General features: G+C 27.8%; 2 protein-coding genes across 3 annotated transcripts; one reads left to right on the top strand and one right to left on the bottom strand.

The window, feature by feature from the left end:
* Nucleotides 1–731: 731 nt before the first annotated feature.
* On the bottom strand, nucleotides 732–2,732 carry LOC100159994 (bystin). The gene is given in 8 exon segments (NM_001293548.1): nucleotides 732–1,005; nucleotides 1,078–1,286; nucleotides 1,354–1,580; nucleotides 1,643–1,792; nucleotides 1,943–2,084; nucleotides 2,149–2,264; nucleotides 2,347–2,419; nucleotides 2,496–2,732. Coding segments are annotated over 8 exon segments (1,269 nt in total). The 5' UTR covers nucleotides 2,637–2,732; the 3' UTR covers nucleotides 732–794.
* A 387-nt stretch (nucleotides 2,733–3,119) lies between these two features.
* On the top strand, nucleotides 3,120–13,369 carry LOC100163334 (activin receptor type-2B). Of its 2 annotated transcripts, XM_008190059.3 has the most exons (10): nucleotides 3,120–3,343; nucleotides 8,927–9,255; nucleotides 9,326–9,491; nucleotides 9,559–9,695; nucleotides 11,647–11,649; nucleotides 11,737–11,895; nucleotides 11,964–12,193; nucleotides 12,254–12,440; nucleotides 12,502–12,771; nucleotides 12,844–13,369. In XM_008190059.3, the coding sequence occupies exons 2-10, from the start codon at nucleotides 8,998–9,000 to the stop codon at nucleotides 12,985–12,987; spliced, it is 1,554 nt and encodes a 517-aa protein (XP_008188281.1). In that variant the 5' UTR covers nucleotides 3,120–3,343; nucleotides 8,927–8,997; the 3' UTR covers nucleotides 12,988–13,369. The 2 variants fall into 2 exon arrangements, with proteins under 2 accessions (XP_008188281.1, XP_001943451.1); XM_001943416.5 differs by lacking the exon at nucleotides 11,647–11,649 and having other exon boundaries at nucleotides 3,122–3,343.
* The last annotated feature ends 1,462 nt before the right edge of the window (nucleotides 13,370–14,831 follow it).

Raw genomic sequence — 14,831 nt, 5'->3', positions numbered from 1 at the left:
ATACACAAACCCAATGAATTTTAAAATGTATTAAATGATTCTAACTTTCAAGGTATTATACCACAAATATTCAGACCGCTCTATGGTATGTCGTAATAGTGATCATTTGTATATTGACTCATGAGTAAAAGCTAGTAATATTATAATACAATTTTCAATTTGAATTTTGCCAAAAATTACTTAAACCTACGTACCATATTATTTATAGAAAATTAAATTACTTATATCAATATAAATATATAATAAAATATAGGTTGGCACAGTCTGTATATGCTACAAATCATTTTTTTTCTTGCAAGGATTTTTATGTTCTTAATCTAAATATTGTAAAATATATCAACTCAATGATAGTTTAAACATTATATTTTTCCTAGTGGCATTACTACAAGAGGGCCCAGCTACTTTATAGACTATAGTATAGAGGTACCTAATAGCCATACACCTTAACAATTGCATATGAGTAGCAATAAAATAATATAGTCAATATTTTAATTTTAATTTACTATTCAGAAAATTTTAAAATTTTGAATCAAAGTGGAAATTACATATCATAGAATCTTGATTTATACCAATGTAACTAATAACTAATTTATTTTGTGATCATGAAAAGGTAGTAGTTTATTTTCTTTTTAATTATCCTGATAATAATTTTTATTTATAACTCAGTTTTGTGTAAAAATTAGTGTACATTCAATAGATCAGTTCAAGTGTTTAATATAAAGAAAATGATAAATTAATCAACATAATATATTACGTACAAGAATAATGATTTTTATCATATCAACATAAGCTGTTTACATAGGCTCAGGCATTTCTATATCTCTACATTTGGAGCTTTCTAATTCACGGCGAATGTCTGGTGTAATAGTGTGATGTGATTTTGTTCTGAGTAACTTTAACAATGCTTTTTTCTGTTCAGAGCTTATATCTGTCTTATAACGTTGAGCAAATGTTAAAAACGATTGATGCCACAAAACTGGCAATTCTCTGTCATCATGCTCAAATCTAATGCATAAAATATAAAATAGTCATTATATTAATTATAAAAAATTAAAAAAACTTTTCACATTATCATACCCAAGAAAATGGAAAACAACTGCATCTACAACCCTATATGGAAGAGCATATTTTTTATCAAAAAGTATTCTGAGAAATATTGATGTAGCTCCATTATATTCCATCTCAGCTAATTTCAATATAGCTGCTGCTGAATGTAACATTGGGATAGAATTTTTGCCTATAACTGATCCAATAATAATCGCCTCTCGTAAAGTACAAGTACCACTCTAAAAGAAAATAATATATATTTATTAATGGAAGGACAAGTTTAAAGTGTTACCATAAAATACCTACTTCACACAAGGGAATAAGTATTCCTTTCATGAAAGCTCCAGGTTTGAACAAAGCTTTTTTCAATGCTTGATAAAGATGAAAATTTAATTTTTTATACTCGTCTATATCATCTCTAACTCTAGGTAGCAAAACAAGATTGTAGAATCTTTGAGCCATATTTTCTTTTAAATTAGATGCGAATATACGAACACCCTGATACATTGCTGCAGCACTCCATGTAGAAGGCTCTAAATCAAAAAAAGAATAATTAATAAATGTCTTATTGTTAACCAAGTCAAGCGTAACTAACCAGTTATGTACAAAATTTGCTCCCAATTTCGCAATTTTGGAATCAATTTGAATGCTTTAGGCAATTTTCCACTTCGATATGTAGTTAGCACTTGTTTAACACCTTTGTACATTTGAATTACACGTGGATCTACATCTTGTAATTGGACACCTACAAATTATATTCAATAACACAAAATATTCATTATTATACCTATTTTTAATTAGAAACTAATATCATATGGACCAGCTGCTATTTAGTAGTATTTTATTTATTTATTTTTAATCAATGAGGAACATTTAAAAAAGTTTGATAACCTACTTTCAGCATCTGTAAATTGAGTTTGAATTTCAGTTTGTTTTTCAGTAATTTTTTCCAAGATCATATCAGCTAAAGTTAATCGAGCTTCAGGTTTTTTAGACATAAACATTTCTAGAGCTTTTTCATCATCTGCATTAATTTCCTTTAAAAAAAGACAATAGACATACAATGTATGATAATTTTACTTTTATTTTCATTATATTTACCAGTTGTTCATAATAATCTTCATCTTCTCCTTCGCCAAACATTGGTTTTTCTTCTTCATCTTCCTCTGAATCAGATCCTGAGCCTAATGATGTGAGTAGATTTTTGTTTGTGCCCTCTAAGATGATAAAATAACACATATATAATTAAAGTTAACATTAAACCCATATAGTTAATTCAAATACTGTCATTCAACTTACCGCTTTCAGTTATTTCTTGCTTTTGTTCTCTTACTTGATCCAATATACGTCTGGACAGTTGTGAACCAATAACCTAAATTATAAAATTATCCAATAATAAATTAAAACTTAAATTACTATAAATTTGTATACATTTCTCGAGTCAATACCTCTTCTCTTTCATCCTGGCGTAACCGTATCTTTGGTTCTTTCTTTTTTGAGACTACCCGATCACTAACAATCTGATCGGCCAAATTAGGATATGGCTTGTCAACTCCACTTCTCATATTCTTTTTTTTTGTCTTCCCCATTTCGTTTAAATTTTAATATAATTAAGAAAAATACAATTCTAAAAAAGTCACGTGTGAAAAATTAAAATAACAAACTTGACACTTGTATCTTTTATCAATTATATATTTTATAAATGATAATAATAACAAGAAAAAATGAAAATAATAACATAACGTTATCACATTATGATTGGATGTTATCGTCACAATTATCTTTTAAGGCTGAGGTTATCATTATAATTAACTCAAAAAGGGATGATTAATCGACGCTTGGGATGAAAACTGTTCAAATTTAAACACCAATATCCTCGTTAAAGTGTTAAACAAACGTTTTCTATTAAATTTAAAATTTATTTTTTATTGTGTAGGGTTTTAAAAATAGTGCTTTTACATTATTGAACGATAAAAATCAAATAAAGTTCAATAATTTATCAAATTGTCTACAATATATATTATTTGGTCACACTGTTTCCGTGTGCAATAATCCTTTTTTTTTTATAGGGGTCGTCCATATTGTTTTTGTTGTGAAAAAATCACTAAAAATTCTTGTTATTAATGTTATTATCGCAAATTCGCATATTTGTTTGTAATTGATGTGCGTTTTCTTCCGACTTAACAATTTAACGTGCGTTAATACGTCTCGTGTAGCGTACAATGCAGACTCAGCTGAGCGTTTGTATTCGACGACGTGCAGCAACATCGCCAATACTCCATCGCATGTAATCTCGGTGAGTAAAAATATAATATCCTAACATCAAAGCTCCATCTGAGGCAAAACAATACTAAATGTACTGAAATCATATTTTAGTCAATCATGCACAAGACATTTCCGAAGACTACTATTAAGTTCTCGCAACGATGAATCCGTAGTATTGCACTATTGTTTTGTAGATTCGTTGTTTAAGTTCACCCGTTTGAAGTTAACAAACAAATATTGTGTGCATATTATTATAATATTATCGAAATACATTCTTTCTTTAAATCTGTATATTTTCCCTTAATATCTATGGACAAAGTAACAATGATATTGTATGATTTAAAGTTCATACTAATCACACTTAATGCAGATCTATACTTCATGTAGGTATAACTTACATATTAGGATTAGCTAGGTACTACAGTTTATATTATCAATGCTTTAAATAAAACTTAGATTTTCATTGTGTATCAGAAATCTTTCATAAATCAAATAATATGAATTAACATGCAATACATTTGATAAATATTAATTTTTAATTTTTTACGCAACTTGCAACTAAATTCTTTAAATATTTTGGTTATAGTTGTTGATTTAACCTAAAAATATTGTTTAGTTAATTACAATCAATCAATAACTATTTCATAAGACTGTAAATGTATTAGGTTAATAACAGAAAGTGACAACCGTTTTACCGTTGTATGTACACAAATTGATATATTGTACAGTTACAAAGTACATTAATTATTGCAACTCATTGTTCACTGTTTTCAACAATAAGTACATCAAAAAAAATTTAAATAACAATTTAGCACTTCAGTCTTGGTACTTTAAGCTTTATTTAACTAGGTTATCTTTATTTCTATAAATCTATTTGCAAAGTAATAATTCATATAAGAAATGTATTCTTGTTCTAAAACGACTAAAACAAAATATGACTAAGGTCTATTTAAATACAATAGAGCATGCAAAAAAAAAAATAATAATAACGCAGGGGATAAGCTGATATAAGTTTGTCAGCTTAGCCTTACGAAAGGTCATATTAGAAAGTAATATAATTTTATAAAATCAAAATTTAAAAATACCTATTTACAATATGATAATAATGGCTTGATATATTTAATCATTTTTAATATATTTACCTTCATGTTGATTAAAAAACATCAAAGGTATTAGTTCAGAATCTGATTTAACATAGGTTTGTCTTGGGATACATAGATTAAAAACAAAATATTTTGAATGAATATTAATAATTTACGTATATTTTGTTGCTAGATAAACTAAAAATAAGTTTCAAAAACAAACCTAAGAATTTAAATATTATAAATCGAGTTATAAATGAATTTATTACTTAACAACAATTGTCTATACTAATCAATATTATTGCTTGTTTTTATTCATGGTATTATTATTTATATAGGTATATTGCTATATTATTTTTTAATTATATTTTGAATAAGAGTTTTTAAGAAACAACAATTTTAGCCAAATAATTTCTAGTAAAGGCTTTCCACTGGAATCATTTATTCCGGTAGTATTAAAAGAAAATTCTGGTTATTGAATTCAAGGGATTAGGCATAATTAACTTTTCTAGTTATGGTTAAATGTAAATTTATTCTGGTTGATTAAGGTGTTGAAAAAAATCCTTGAGATTGTCAATGCAAAATGATATTATATCAGATTTTATTTTACAGTAAACACTAAACAATGTTAAATTAATACTTACCATTAATCAGTTCTTTTTCTACTGAAGAAAAATCTCGTTTATTACTTTTTTGACTAAACATATTTTTGTTGTGGTTATTTTCGATTAAGAAGGTACAATTATTCTGATACCATAATACATTATATTGTACATAATACATTGAAAAATATATCTACCTTTTGTATACTTAAGGTAAATCTAAAACCGTGGATACCTACATAGATTAATTTACATCAATTTTAATTTTTAGATTTGTATATTGAAACATTATATATTAATTTAATTAATTAATTCACAATACAAATAATACAACAATAAAATAACTTAAGTATATTCACGTAATAATAATAAATAAAAATCAGTTAAAAGTTTGAAATGTCGGAGCAGGCTTTAAACAGATCTAAGCTCTACCTAGCCAGGTATCTGTCTCATCATAAAACATCAATTATTATTTAGAAATTTAAAAATGTATATTTTTCAATCTGTCCCTACTGTTGTATTAATTGTTTAATACAGATATAAGTTGAAAGGATGTAGTAATAAGAAATGTTAGTACATAAAAACTAGGTTAAGACAACAATAATCTAATATAATAACAATTATGTATAATTTAATCTTAGGACAATCGATATTATTCGATAGTTATTCGATTTTATGTTTAAGATATAAGGAACATGTTAAGACAGAAACGGGGACAGTGAGTGTTGATTGTGTGACTCGATTGCCACTGAACGTCAACGTTTTAATAAAAGTGCTTATTGTAATTAAAAGGTAGTGTACGTCTGTGATCGGCGTATACGACACTACCTATATTTAGCTTATTTAACAATATATCAGTCAAAGAGACAAGTTCTAAAATTAAACTTTTTGACACATGATCACCCTAGGGTTTCACACAATTACACAACAATTATTATTATTGAACATTCTAAAATAAAATAAAACAATGATCTAAAGCTTCATTAATTTTTAATTATAAAATATACATAACTATAACCAGTGTAGCAAAGTTGACATTTCATATTACAATTACTTAACACTTTTAGCTATTAACTTCAGTGCCGCAATAACTGGATGTTTCAAACACACACAGGCCCAGGGCCCCAGCTTATAATGAGGCCCAATGATAAAAATTTTAAAATATCTTGAAAGAAATAAATCAAAACCATTTTGTTATAATAATTATTAATGAAGATTCATCAATTGATCGATTTTATTTTGTACACTTTATCGTACATAAACTTTTCTTTTGCGGCCTGTATAACAAGTAACTGTTGAAGTTCATTAAACAAAAATAATTTAGTAACATAAGTAAATAGGTACCATTTGAACAGATAATATTATAATTTTTCCATTTTCTAGAGGGGCTCCTCATTAATTTAATTACACAAGGGGCCCAAATTAATCTACTAATGGCACTGATCATCTTAAACTCTGTTCAGAGAGAGGACACATCGACACAGTGTATCCGTCCACCACGGCACCGCCAACCTAAATGATGTTATAATTAGGATTAGTAAATGATCCCTGATTCACTTTTTTTGTTATAATTTTTCCAAGTTTCTTTATAAATTCTCATTCTTTCTCATATGAATGTAATTTTATTCATTCTAAGTACTTTGGAATTTGGATTCAATCCATGTAGTTAAATTACAATATAGGTAATATCCAGGGGCGGATTGGCGAATTTTTTTGGCCCGGGAAATATGGATCAAACCGGCCCTGCACCGCAAATATACCCCCCCCCCCCCTATCTATTTCATGATAGAAAAGTTAATCTAGTTGGTACTTTGGAACGTCAAATGTAAACATTTTCCAGTAGTTTTCAAAAGCGCCATGAAAAATTAAGGAAAAACAGACATTTTTACGCAAAATCTGTTTTCGAGAAAATCGATTTTGGTTTTTGGTGCAACTTTAAAACAAATCACCGTAGGAACATGAAATTTGAATGAATGTTTATATTATAGCGTTTTCTATACATCATAACATTTTCCAAATATTTTGACTTATTTTGAGCTGTTTAAGGTACATTTTCATTGTCCATTTTTTTTAGTTTTTTTTTCTATAAATATCAATAAAATTTTATTTGTTGGTTAAAAAAGCTTGAAAATTAATAGAAGTCTTCTAGTATATTGTTTCAAAGACAGATGAAAAAAATTAAATATCCACGATCACAAATTTTTTATAAGCATCTAAAGTTCAAATATTGTCAAAATACGTAAAAATGGCGAAAATATGCAAATTATTTTGAGTTAAAAATTCATGAAAAATTTTCTTTTTAAATCTAAGATTTTAAAATGTAAGACAAGATTACTCATAAGTTTGTCAACCTTTTTCAAAAAAAAAATGTCTTCAAGCAAGTCAAATTAAATTTTTATGAGCGTTTGAAATTCATATTTTTACATTTGATATTCACTCGATTTCTCATGTAACGATTTTCTCATTTTGTTGTATTTAAAAAACAAATGACTGTAGATCCTTGAAAATTTCACTGAATGTTTATATTAGCATTTTATATACACCATACAATTTTGAAGATAATTTGATCTTTCATAAAAAATCTTTGATCTATCTACGAAACATTTCAAATTTAAATTTTTTAGTTTTTTTTTTCAAGGCTCCTGATATATTTTTACAATAGCAATTGAAAAATATTAAACATACATAGACGCACATTTTATAGGCATTTAAAGTTCAAATTATGACAAAATGTATCAAATTAAATAATTATTTTGTAGTTAAAAATTTATAAAATGTTCAACTTTATAGCTAAGGATTGAAAATCTAAAACAAGGTTCCACGTAAATAGGTCCCATGAACATTTTTTACTTTTTTTCTCGTACCTTTTCAGCGCCACCATTCTTTCGTTTTTCACACATAATTTGAATTGCACAGTTCAATTGAATTTTTACACTAAACACACGTCTGTATAAGTACTGTAACTGACTTGGTAACTTGTTTGTGTAAAAAAGTTCAAAATCAAAATACATACAAATAATGAAAAGGTTATAAATGTTATCACGCAACTAACTGAATTCTACCATAGAGTATAAAATTAAAATACCAATACCACAGATTTCTAAATAATACATTACCGTGAATTGGAGGGAAAATAGTGTAAACACCAAAATTCCTACTATGAATTGCAATAGTTTAAGATATTAAAAATAATACCTTTGTAGGTATTTGATTTTTTAAATATATTTTATGCTTAATTTATAAAAATATAATTTTTTTTTGTAATTATATTATAAAAATTATACTGGCCCTCACAAGAACCGGCCCATACGGAAGTTTCCCGATAGGCCAATCCGCCCCTGGTAATATCATTTTGAATGAATACCTATATTTTTTTATATTGAAACAATTTCTAGGATTATTTAAAATATTAAAATTAATATTTAATTATTTTTAGTACATTAAATTCTAAGCTCTCATAATTATATATCCACATGCTATACTTTTATGAATTTTTCAATGTTCAATTTTCATATGAAAATTGAGAATACAAATTTGATATACCTATTATATAATATATATATATATAATAGTTATTATTTCACAGCTATAATATTCTTATTATTTCAGATTTGAAGGGACAGAATCCCATCCAGATTAAACAAAATCAGTTTTAAAATATAAGTTTTTGATAAGTAAAACCCCGGGTAAAACTATTTTACCATAAAAAATAACTTAGCTAAAAATATCTATCTGCTTAGTTTGTTTACGAGTTGTAAAAAGGTGTTTTTTTTTTTTGTATGTCGTCTCGGATGACCTGATAAGCAAGACCACTGCATATATAAAGTCTATGTAGCAAGTTAAATATTATTATTGTTCAAATTTATGTACTTATTTTAAATTAAAAATTATATCCTCGGTGTATTTAATTTTTTAATTGTATATTTTCAGACTATGGAGATTACAATTTTTAAATAAAAATAAACTGTACAACAGTAAAAAAAAAGAAATTGGAGAAAAAAATGGAACAACAATTATGGATATGGATGTGGTGTAGTATTGTATTACTTCTAACAACTTGCAGTTGTGCTAGCCGCAAAAAATACGAAGAAACCAAATGCCACTATTACAACCAAACTTCTTGTGACAACAATAAAAATGAAAAAGATTGTACTAGTGCTATTCAAAACTGTAAAGCTGGAGAAAATGATAAACCATCATATTGTTATGCTGTTTGGACGAACGATACCAAGACGAATAAACTAGAAATTAAGCTTAAGGTAATCTAACCTAATTTTAATAGAATTATGTTTAATTTGATCATGTTTTTATTTTAATAATTATTTGTAGGGTTGTTTTTTAAACAATGTTGAATGCCAAGGCCAAAAACAATGCAAGGACAAAAAAGAAGAAATGAAACCTAATGGCTTAATGTTTTGTTGTTGCGAAGGTGATTTTTGTAATTCGGAAATTATGTGGGATCCTATACCTACAACTCCTCGAATAGAGACTACATGTAAATAATACACATAAAATTTCATTTATACAAACAATTTAACAATAAATACATTTTTCTATCTTAGCTGCAAAACCATTACGTGATGAGAATGAATTAATACATACTATAGTGTTTTCTACCATACCTTTGGTAGCTGTTGCAAGTATGTTTCTATTTGTCTATTGGGTTTACAAACGAAGAAAAATACCTCAATTTTCTCATGTAAGTACATTAAATTCTTCTTTTTCTTTGGTAGTAATTACTTTTTGTTGGATAAAATATTCCAAAAGTTAGTTTTTGGTTGAAGTGTTGGAAAGCGATCTTTTTCCATCCAGCAGGTGGTAAAGCGGAATTCCCAAAAGTGCCGGTTGTTAAACGTGACAAAAAAATAGTATGTGTGGCTCATGCAGAATGGCAATTTCAGTTTTGGGTGAAATGCAACCCTCGCAGGCGACTGAAATAGCTCACTTCCCGTCCTTGCCACACAACATACTATTTTAATTATTATACTCTTATCATTTAATAATTTATTTCTTAATAAATATGTTTAATACAACTTCCCTAATAATTGTATACTCTATACAGGCTAAGAGTGCACCAAATTTACGTAACAAAACCGGTTTTGCCCGTGGCCGCCTGGTGCGTTCTTATTCTGGATAGAGTATAATTTCAATTATTTTCACGTTCACTGCATATCGAAATGTTTTATACACACCCCTGTGCTAATCAAAACTACATGTTATTGTGGGCCTAAACATAAGCGTGCGCACGGGTTAGTCATGTTAGGCACTTGACTACTCTGCAAACTACCCCCTCAATATTCAATATTATTATTATGATAATTAATAGTCATTCATAAAATACTTTTTTACTGTTGTAAATGTAGTTAAATGAGGTTACCCCATTCAAATTAGTTTTTATATGTGAATATAAATATAAATAGGTAATATTGTGTGTGTGTGTGTGTGTGTGTGTGTGTGTGTGTGTGTGTGTGTGTGTGTGTGTGTATGACTACCCTACCAGAAATTCTGCGCACACTTATGGGTCTAAAAAGTAAATTAAGATACTAATTTCACACGCATATTCAGTAATATACACTGAACAAAGCTGATGACTAAAAAGAGATTAAAATCTAACGGTAGTCAAAATAAAACTAATAGAAAACAAACTTAAAAATTACGCCATAAAATATCCTACGCACATGCAATCAAACAAAATGTCATCTTCAGCGAACATGTAAAAAATACCTATACCTATAAAAACTCGATTAACTGTCACTGTTGGGACCGAGACTATGACAGTTAACCGAATATACGGTTAATAGAAAATCATCCATAAACGTACCTATATATTCTACAACGTGTGTACATACAAAAAAAATACATACATACATATTACATACTTTAAAAAATAATTTGTCATCCTCTTTTATTTCTTTGAGACTTATGATTTTTGAGCGGCAAAGTTCCGCATTTTACGGAGAAGTAAGACCTGCGTTGCATATGTTGTTTTTTTGGACAATGACAGATAACAGAGAGTGACGGTTAATCGAGTTTCTACTGTACTATTAAATTTGATCAAATTTGAAGGTTCAAAAATATTGCACTGATATCCTCTATTAGTTTTCATTAATTTAATGTTGTAGCTGTAAAATAATTATTTGTGGTAAAGATATTGATATTTGTATTGTATTTTAGATAAGAAAACAAATATAAATTGTAAATTAAGCCACACATTTTTTTAAGAATTATAATTAGGTCTGTTGTGTATGAATAACAATTTCTACACAACTTTCTATTTTAAGCATATTTCTGTATTTAAATAAATTCCAAAATCCAGAAAACTTTATTTACCAATTTTTTCTTGGATTTCAGTATCTCCTTAATTTAAATTATTCCATACTCTATAATTCAATTCAATTAAAACTGTTATTATATTTATAAATCTATGATCTTCTTAAAGGAATAAGATTAATATGCTTTAACTTAAAATTAAAAAGTTAAAATAAAAATTTTTTAGTATCATCATTGTATTAAAATTCAATAATCAATACATTACCTTTTGTTTAGTCATTCCTAATCTACAATTCATGCATAATTAAAAAAATATATTATAATTTACTATTGGTTTTTTTTTTTTTTAACATAACTTACTTTGGAATTTAAATCTTTAGTGGGTAAGTTTAGCTAATGGTGTACATCACACAAACTGTTTGCTTTAATTTTGTTTAATTTTGATAACAAATTATTTCCTGTGTATTTAGGTTCCGTCGTCTGATAGCTCCCACTTAGGAAATTGTTCTCCAATACTTAGCAATCGTCCAATACAACTCGTTGAAGTGAAGGCAAGGGGTCGATATGGTGCTGTTTGGAAAGCTCTTCACAAGAAAGATACAGTGGCTGTTAAAATATTCCCTCCTCAGGTAACAATTTCAATATTAAAATTATATTTTTTTTTTTTTACTAGTGTACATTATTATTTTGATTTAAGGATAAAAATTCATGGTTGGTTGAACAAGACATTTATCAATTACCACACATGCAACACGATAATATGCTATCCTTCATTGGAGCTGAAAAACATGCTAGTGTTATTGAAGGTGCCAAAAATGAATATTGGTTGATTACCGCTTATCATGACTATGGATCATTATGCGACTTCTTAAAATCTAATATATTAACTTGGGATCAGCTTTGTCATATTGCCCAGTCTATGGCTAGGTAAAATATTATATAGTTTGTTTAACATTTCCACGTTTTTTAATCATTATTTTGTTTTAGGGGTTTGATGCATTTGCATGAAGAGATTCCATCAGAACGTGCAGATCAGTATAAGCCAGCCATTGCTCATAGAGATTTTAAGAGCAACAATGTTTTACTAAAACATGATTTAACTGCGTGTATTGCTGATTTTGGTCTTGCTTTGGTTTTTCAGCCAGGCAAGTCGTGTGGTGATACACATGGGCAGGTAAATACCTATTATTACCTCCAACACTAAAGGATAAAATTAATTTTTATTAATTATCTAGGTTGGCACAAGAAGATACATGGCACCAGAAGTACTAGAAGGGGCGATAAATTTTTCCAGGGATGCGTTTTTAAGAATAGACATGTATGCATGTGGATTAGTACTATGGGAATTAGCAACCAGATGTACAGCACAACAAGGTGCTATACCAGATTATAGGTTACCTTTCGAAGAAGAAGTAGGACAACATCCATCATTGGAAGACATGCAAGAATGTGTAGTACATAAAAAACTAAGACCTGCTTTTAAAGATAGCTGGAAATCACATCCAGTAAGAAATTATTAAAAATTATCTAAAAATATTGCATCTATTAATATATGACACCGTTAAAATTATTTTTAGGGTTTAATAGCTCTGTGTGATACAATGGAAGAGTGTTGGGATCATGATGCTGAAGCTAGGCTGTCGGCATCATGTGTAATGGAACGCATTACATGGCAATGTCGTCAGTATAATGGAACGGCTGTAACATCGTTAGCACCTTAAAATATTTTATTTGTATAATAACATAATATACATCAGCAACCTAGCTTCTGCAGAAGAAGACATTGGTGTTTCCTTTTATGTAAGTTAACTATCTAAGTAACTTGGTAAACTCCTTAATAAGTAATTTGATTGTTGATGTACAGAAGTAGTAAGTGAATACCTCCAGACCACCCACCACTTCCCTCATCATAATAATGTTTTCTTTTTAACCTAATCAATATTATAGATTATGTTTTCCATGTTCGTTGACAATGTCTTGTGTATTATTATCCATGTAACCCTTACATAAACAATATTGTTTATAGTTATATACTCTACTCAGAATAAGAATTCCCACTTTCATTTGATCAGCCGTCAGCCCCCCTGGTGAGTGTCAGCTACGCTGTGATTGGTCATCAGTTGTCGACAGCTGCCGTCACCCATCGCTATCGTATACGTATACACCTGCGGAACATTGGCTGCGGCGGCGGCACTGCCAACAGACATGCGCAAACAAGATGAGTTTTTGTCAAGCGAGTGGGAATTCTTATTCTGAAGAGTATAAAAAAAAACCTCGTTTAAGTTATGGTAATGTATAATCATATACAAAACAAAATAGGAAGAGATTCTCCAAAAGAACAATCACTTACTACTTAAATATATTTAGGTATATATCAGTTTTTTTTCATTAATTGTCTTAAACAATCCAGAGATTATACTAAAGGAGGATCTGGAATAATTGTATTCTACATATTGAAAAAAAAATCAATTTTGTTGGAATTTAGTTTAAATGATTTAAACAATATTATTAATGACATTTTGACTAATACAATTTAATTATCAGTTATTTGATATATTTGTCGTACTGTTGTTAATCTGTCTAAAGACAACATATTATAAAAAAAAAATAACTACTTTTTTAGTTGTTGTCAATATTTTTCTCATGAATTTTCTTATTTGTGTCACACACGATGTATGTATGACGTATACAAAATATTTTACTAAAATTGATTTTCTCTATTTGTATGTGTATCTTAAATTAATACCATTATAGTTAATAATTATTATATTCTTCTACCTCAAGTTATCCACCCTTATATATAAAAAAAAAAAAAAATGTGCCAATAATTTTAAGGTGGTATTTACTGAGTGTAATATGTATATTGTATATAATATTAGTCAAAAATAAGTTTTTAATTGTATTTATTAAATGATTTTATAGGAATATTTGTTAATTGTAACAAATCTAAATGTTTAAGCTAAAAATAATTACTTAACAACAATACTTTCACGTCCTAATTTACTTTATTATTTATCCCATCGTTATTGCAAGTTTAATTTTTAGTTACTACAAGTAACTATGTTTGCATAACGCTTAGTTGTATTGTTATAAGTTATAACAATTATTGTTAATGTATAAAGGGTGCCTCGAGTAATTAACAAAAATAATAAAATGTAAATTACCTGTAATATTTTCTGTATAGTTAAAAATAATATATTGTTACCCACGCCAATATTAGTTTCATAAACAAATTGTACAATATTTTTTATTTGAACTACCTAAATTAGTTACAATTTATATGACATGTTAAAATAATAAAATATATTATTTAACAGAATAAAGAAAAATCTATTTTATCGAGCACCCCTTATTTTTGTGTGATGGGGGGAGGGGGTAATTATTTTTAGCATAAACCAATGTGGTTTTCTATAACAAATTACTGAATATTTTAAATATTTTTAAATTTGATAACTTAAATAATTCTCCAAATTGTATTTTTTATTTTAAAAATACCAACAGGCTAGTGAACACATGACAAAACAAATTTTAAATTACATTGAAAATGTAATAATAAGAATACCTA

The sequence above is a fragment of the Acyrthosiphon pisum genome, chromosome A1 (genome assembly GCF_005508785.2).
Source record: "Acyrthosiphon pisum isolate AL4f chromosome A1, pea_aphid_22Mar2018_4r6ur, whole genome shotgun sequence".
Lineage (NCBI taxonomy): Eukaryota > Metazoa > Arthropoda > Insecta > Hemiptera > Aphididae > Acyrthosiphon > Acyrthosiphon pisum.
The sequence above is the reverse complement of the archived record's forward strand: the minus strand, read 5'-3'. Positions and strand labels throughout refer to the sequence as shown.

Coding starts and splice junctions, on each gene's coding strand:
- LOC100163334 (XM_008190059.3), top strand. CDS start 8,998: ATGGAACAACAATTATGGATATGGATGTGGTGTAGTATTGTATTACTT. Junction 9,256..9,325: donor AACTAGAAATTAAGCTTAAG/GTAATCTAACCT, acceptor AATTATTTGTAG/GGTTGTTTTTTAAACAATGT. Junction 9,492..9,558: donor TCCTCGAATAGAGACTACAT/GTAAATAATACA, acceptor TTTCTATCTTAG/CTGCAAAACCATTACGTGAT.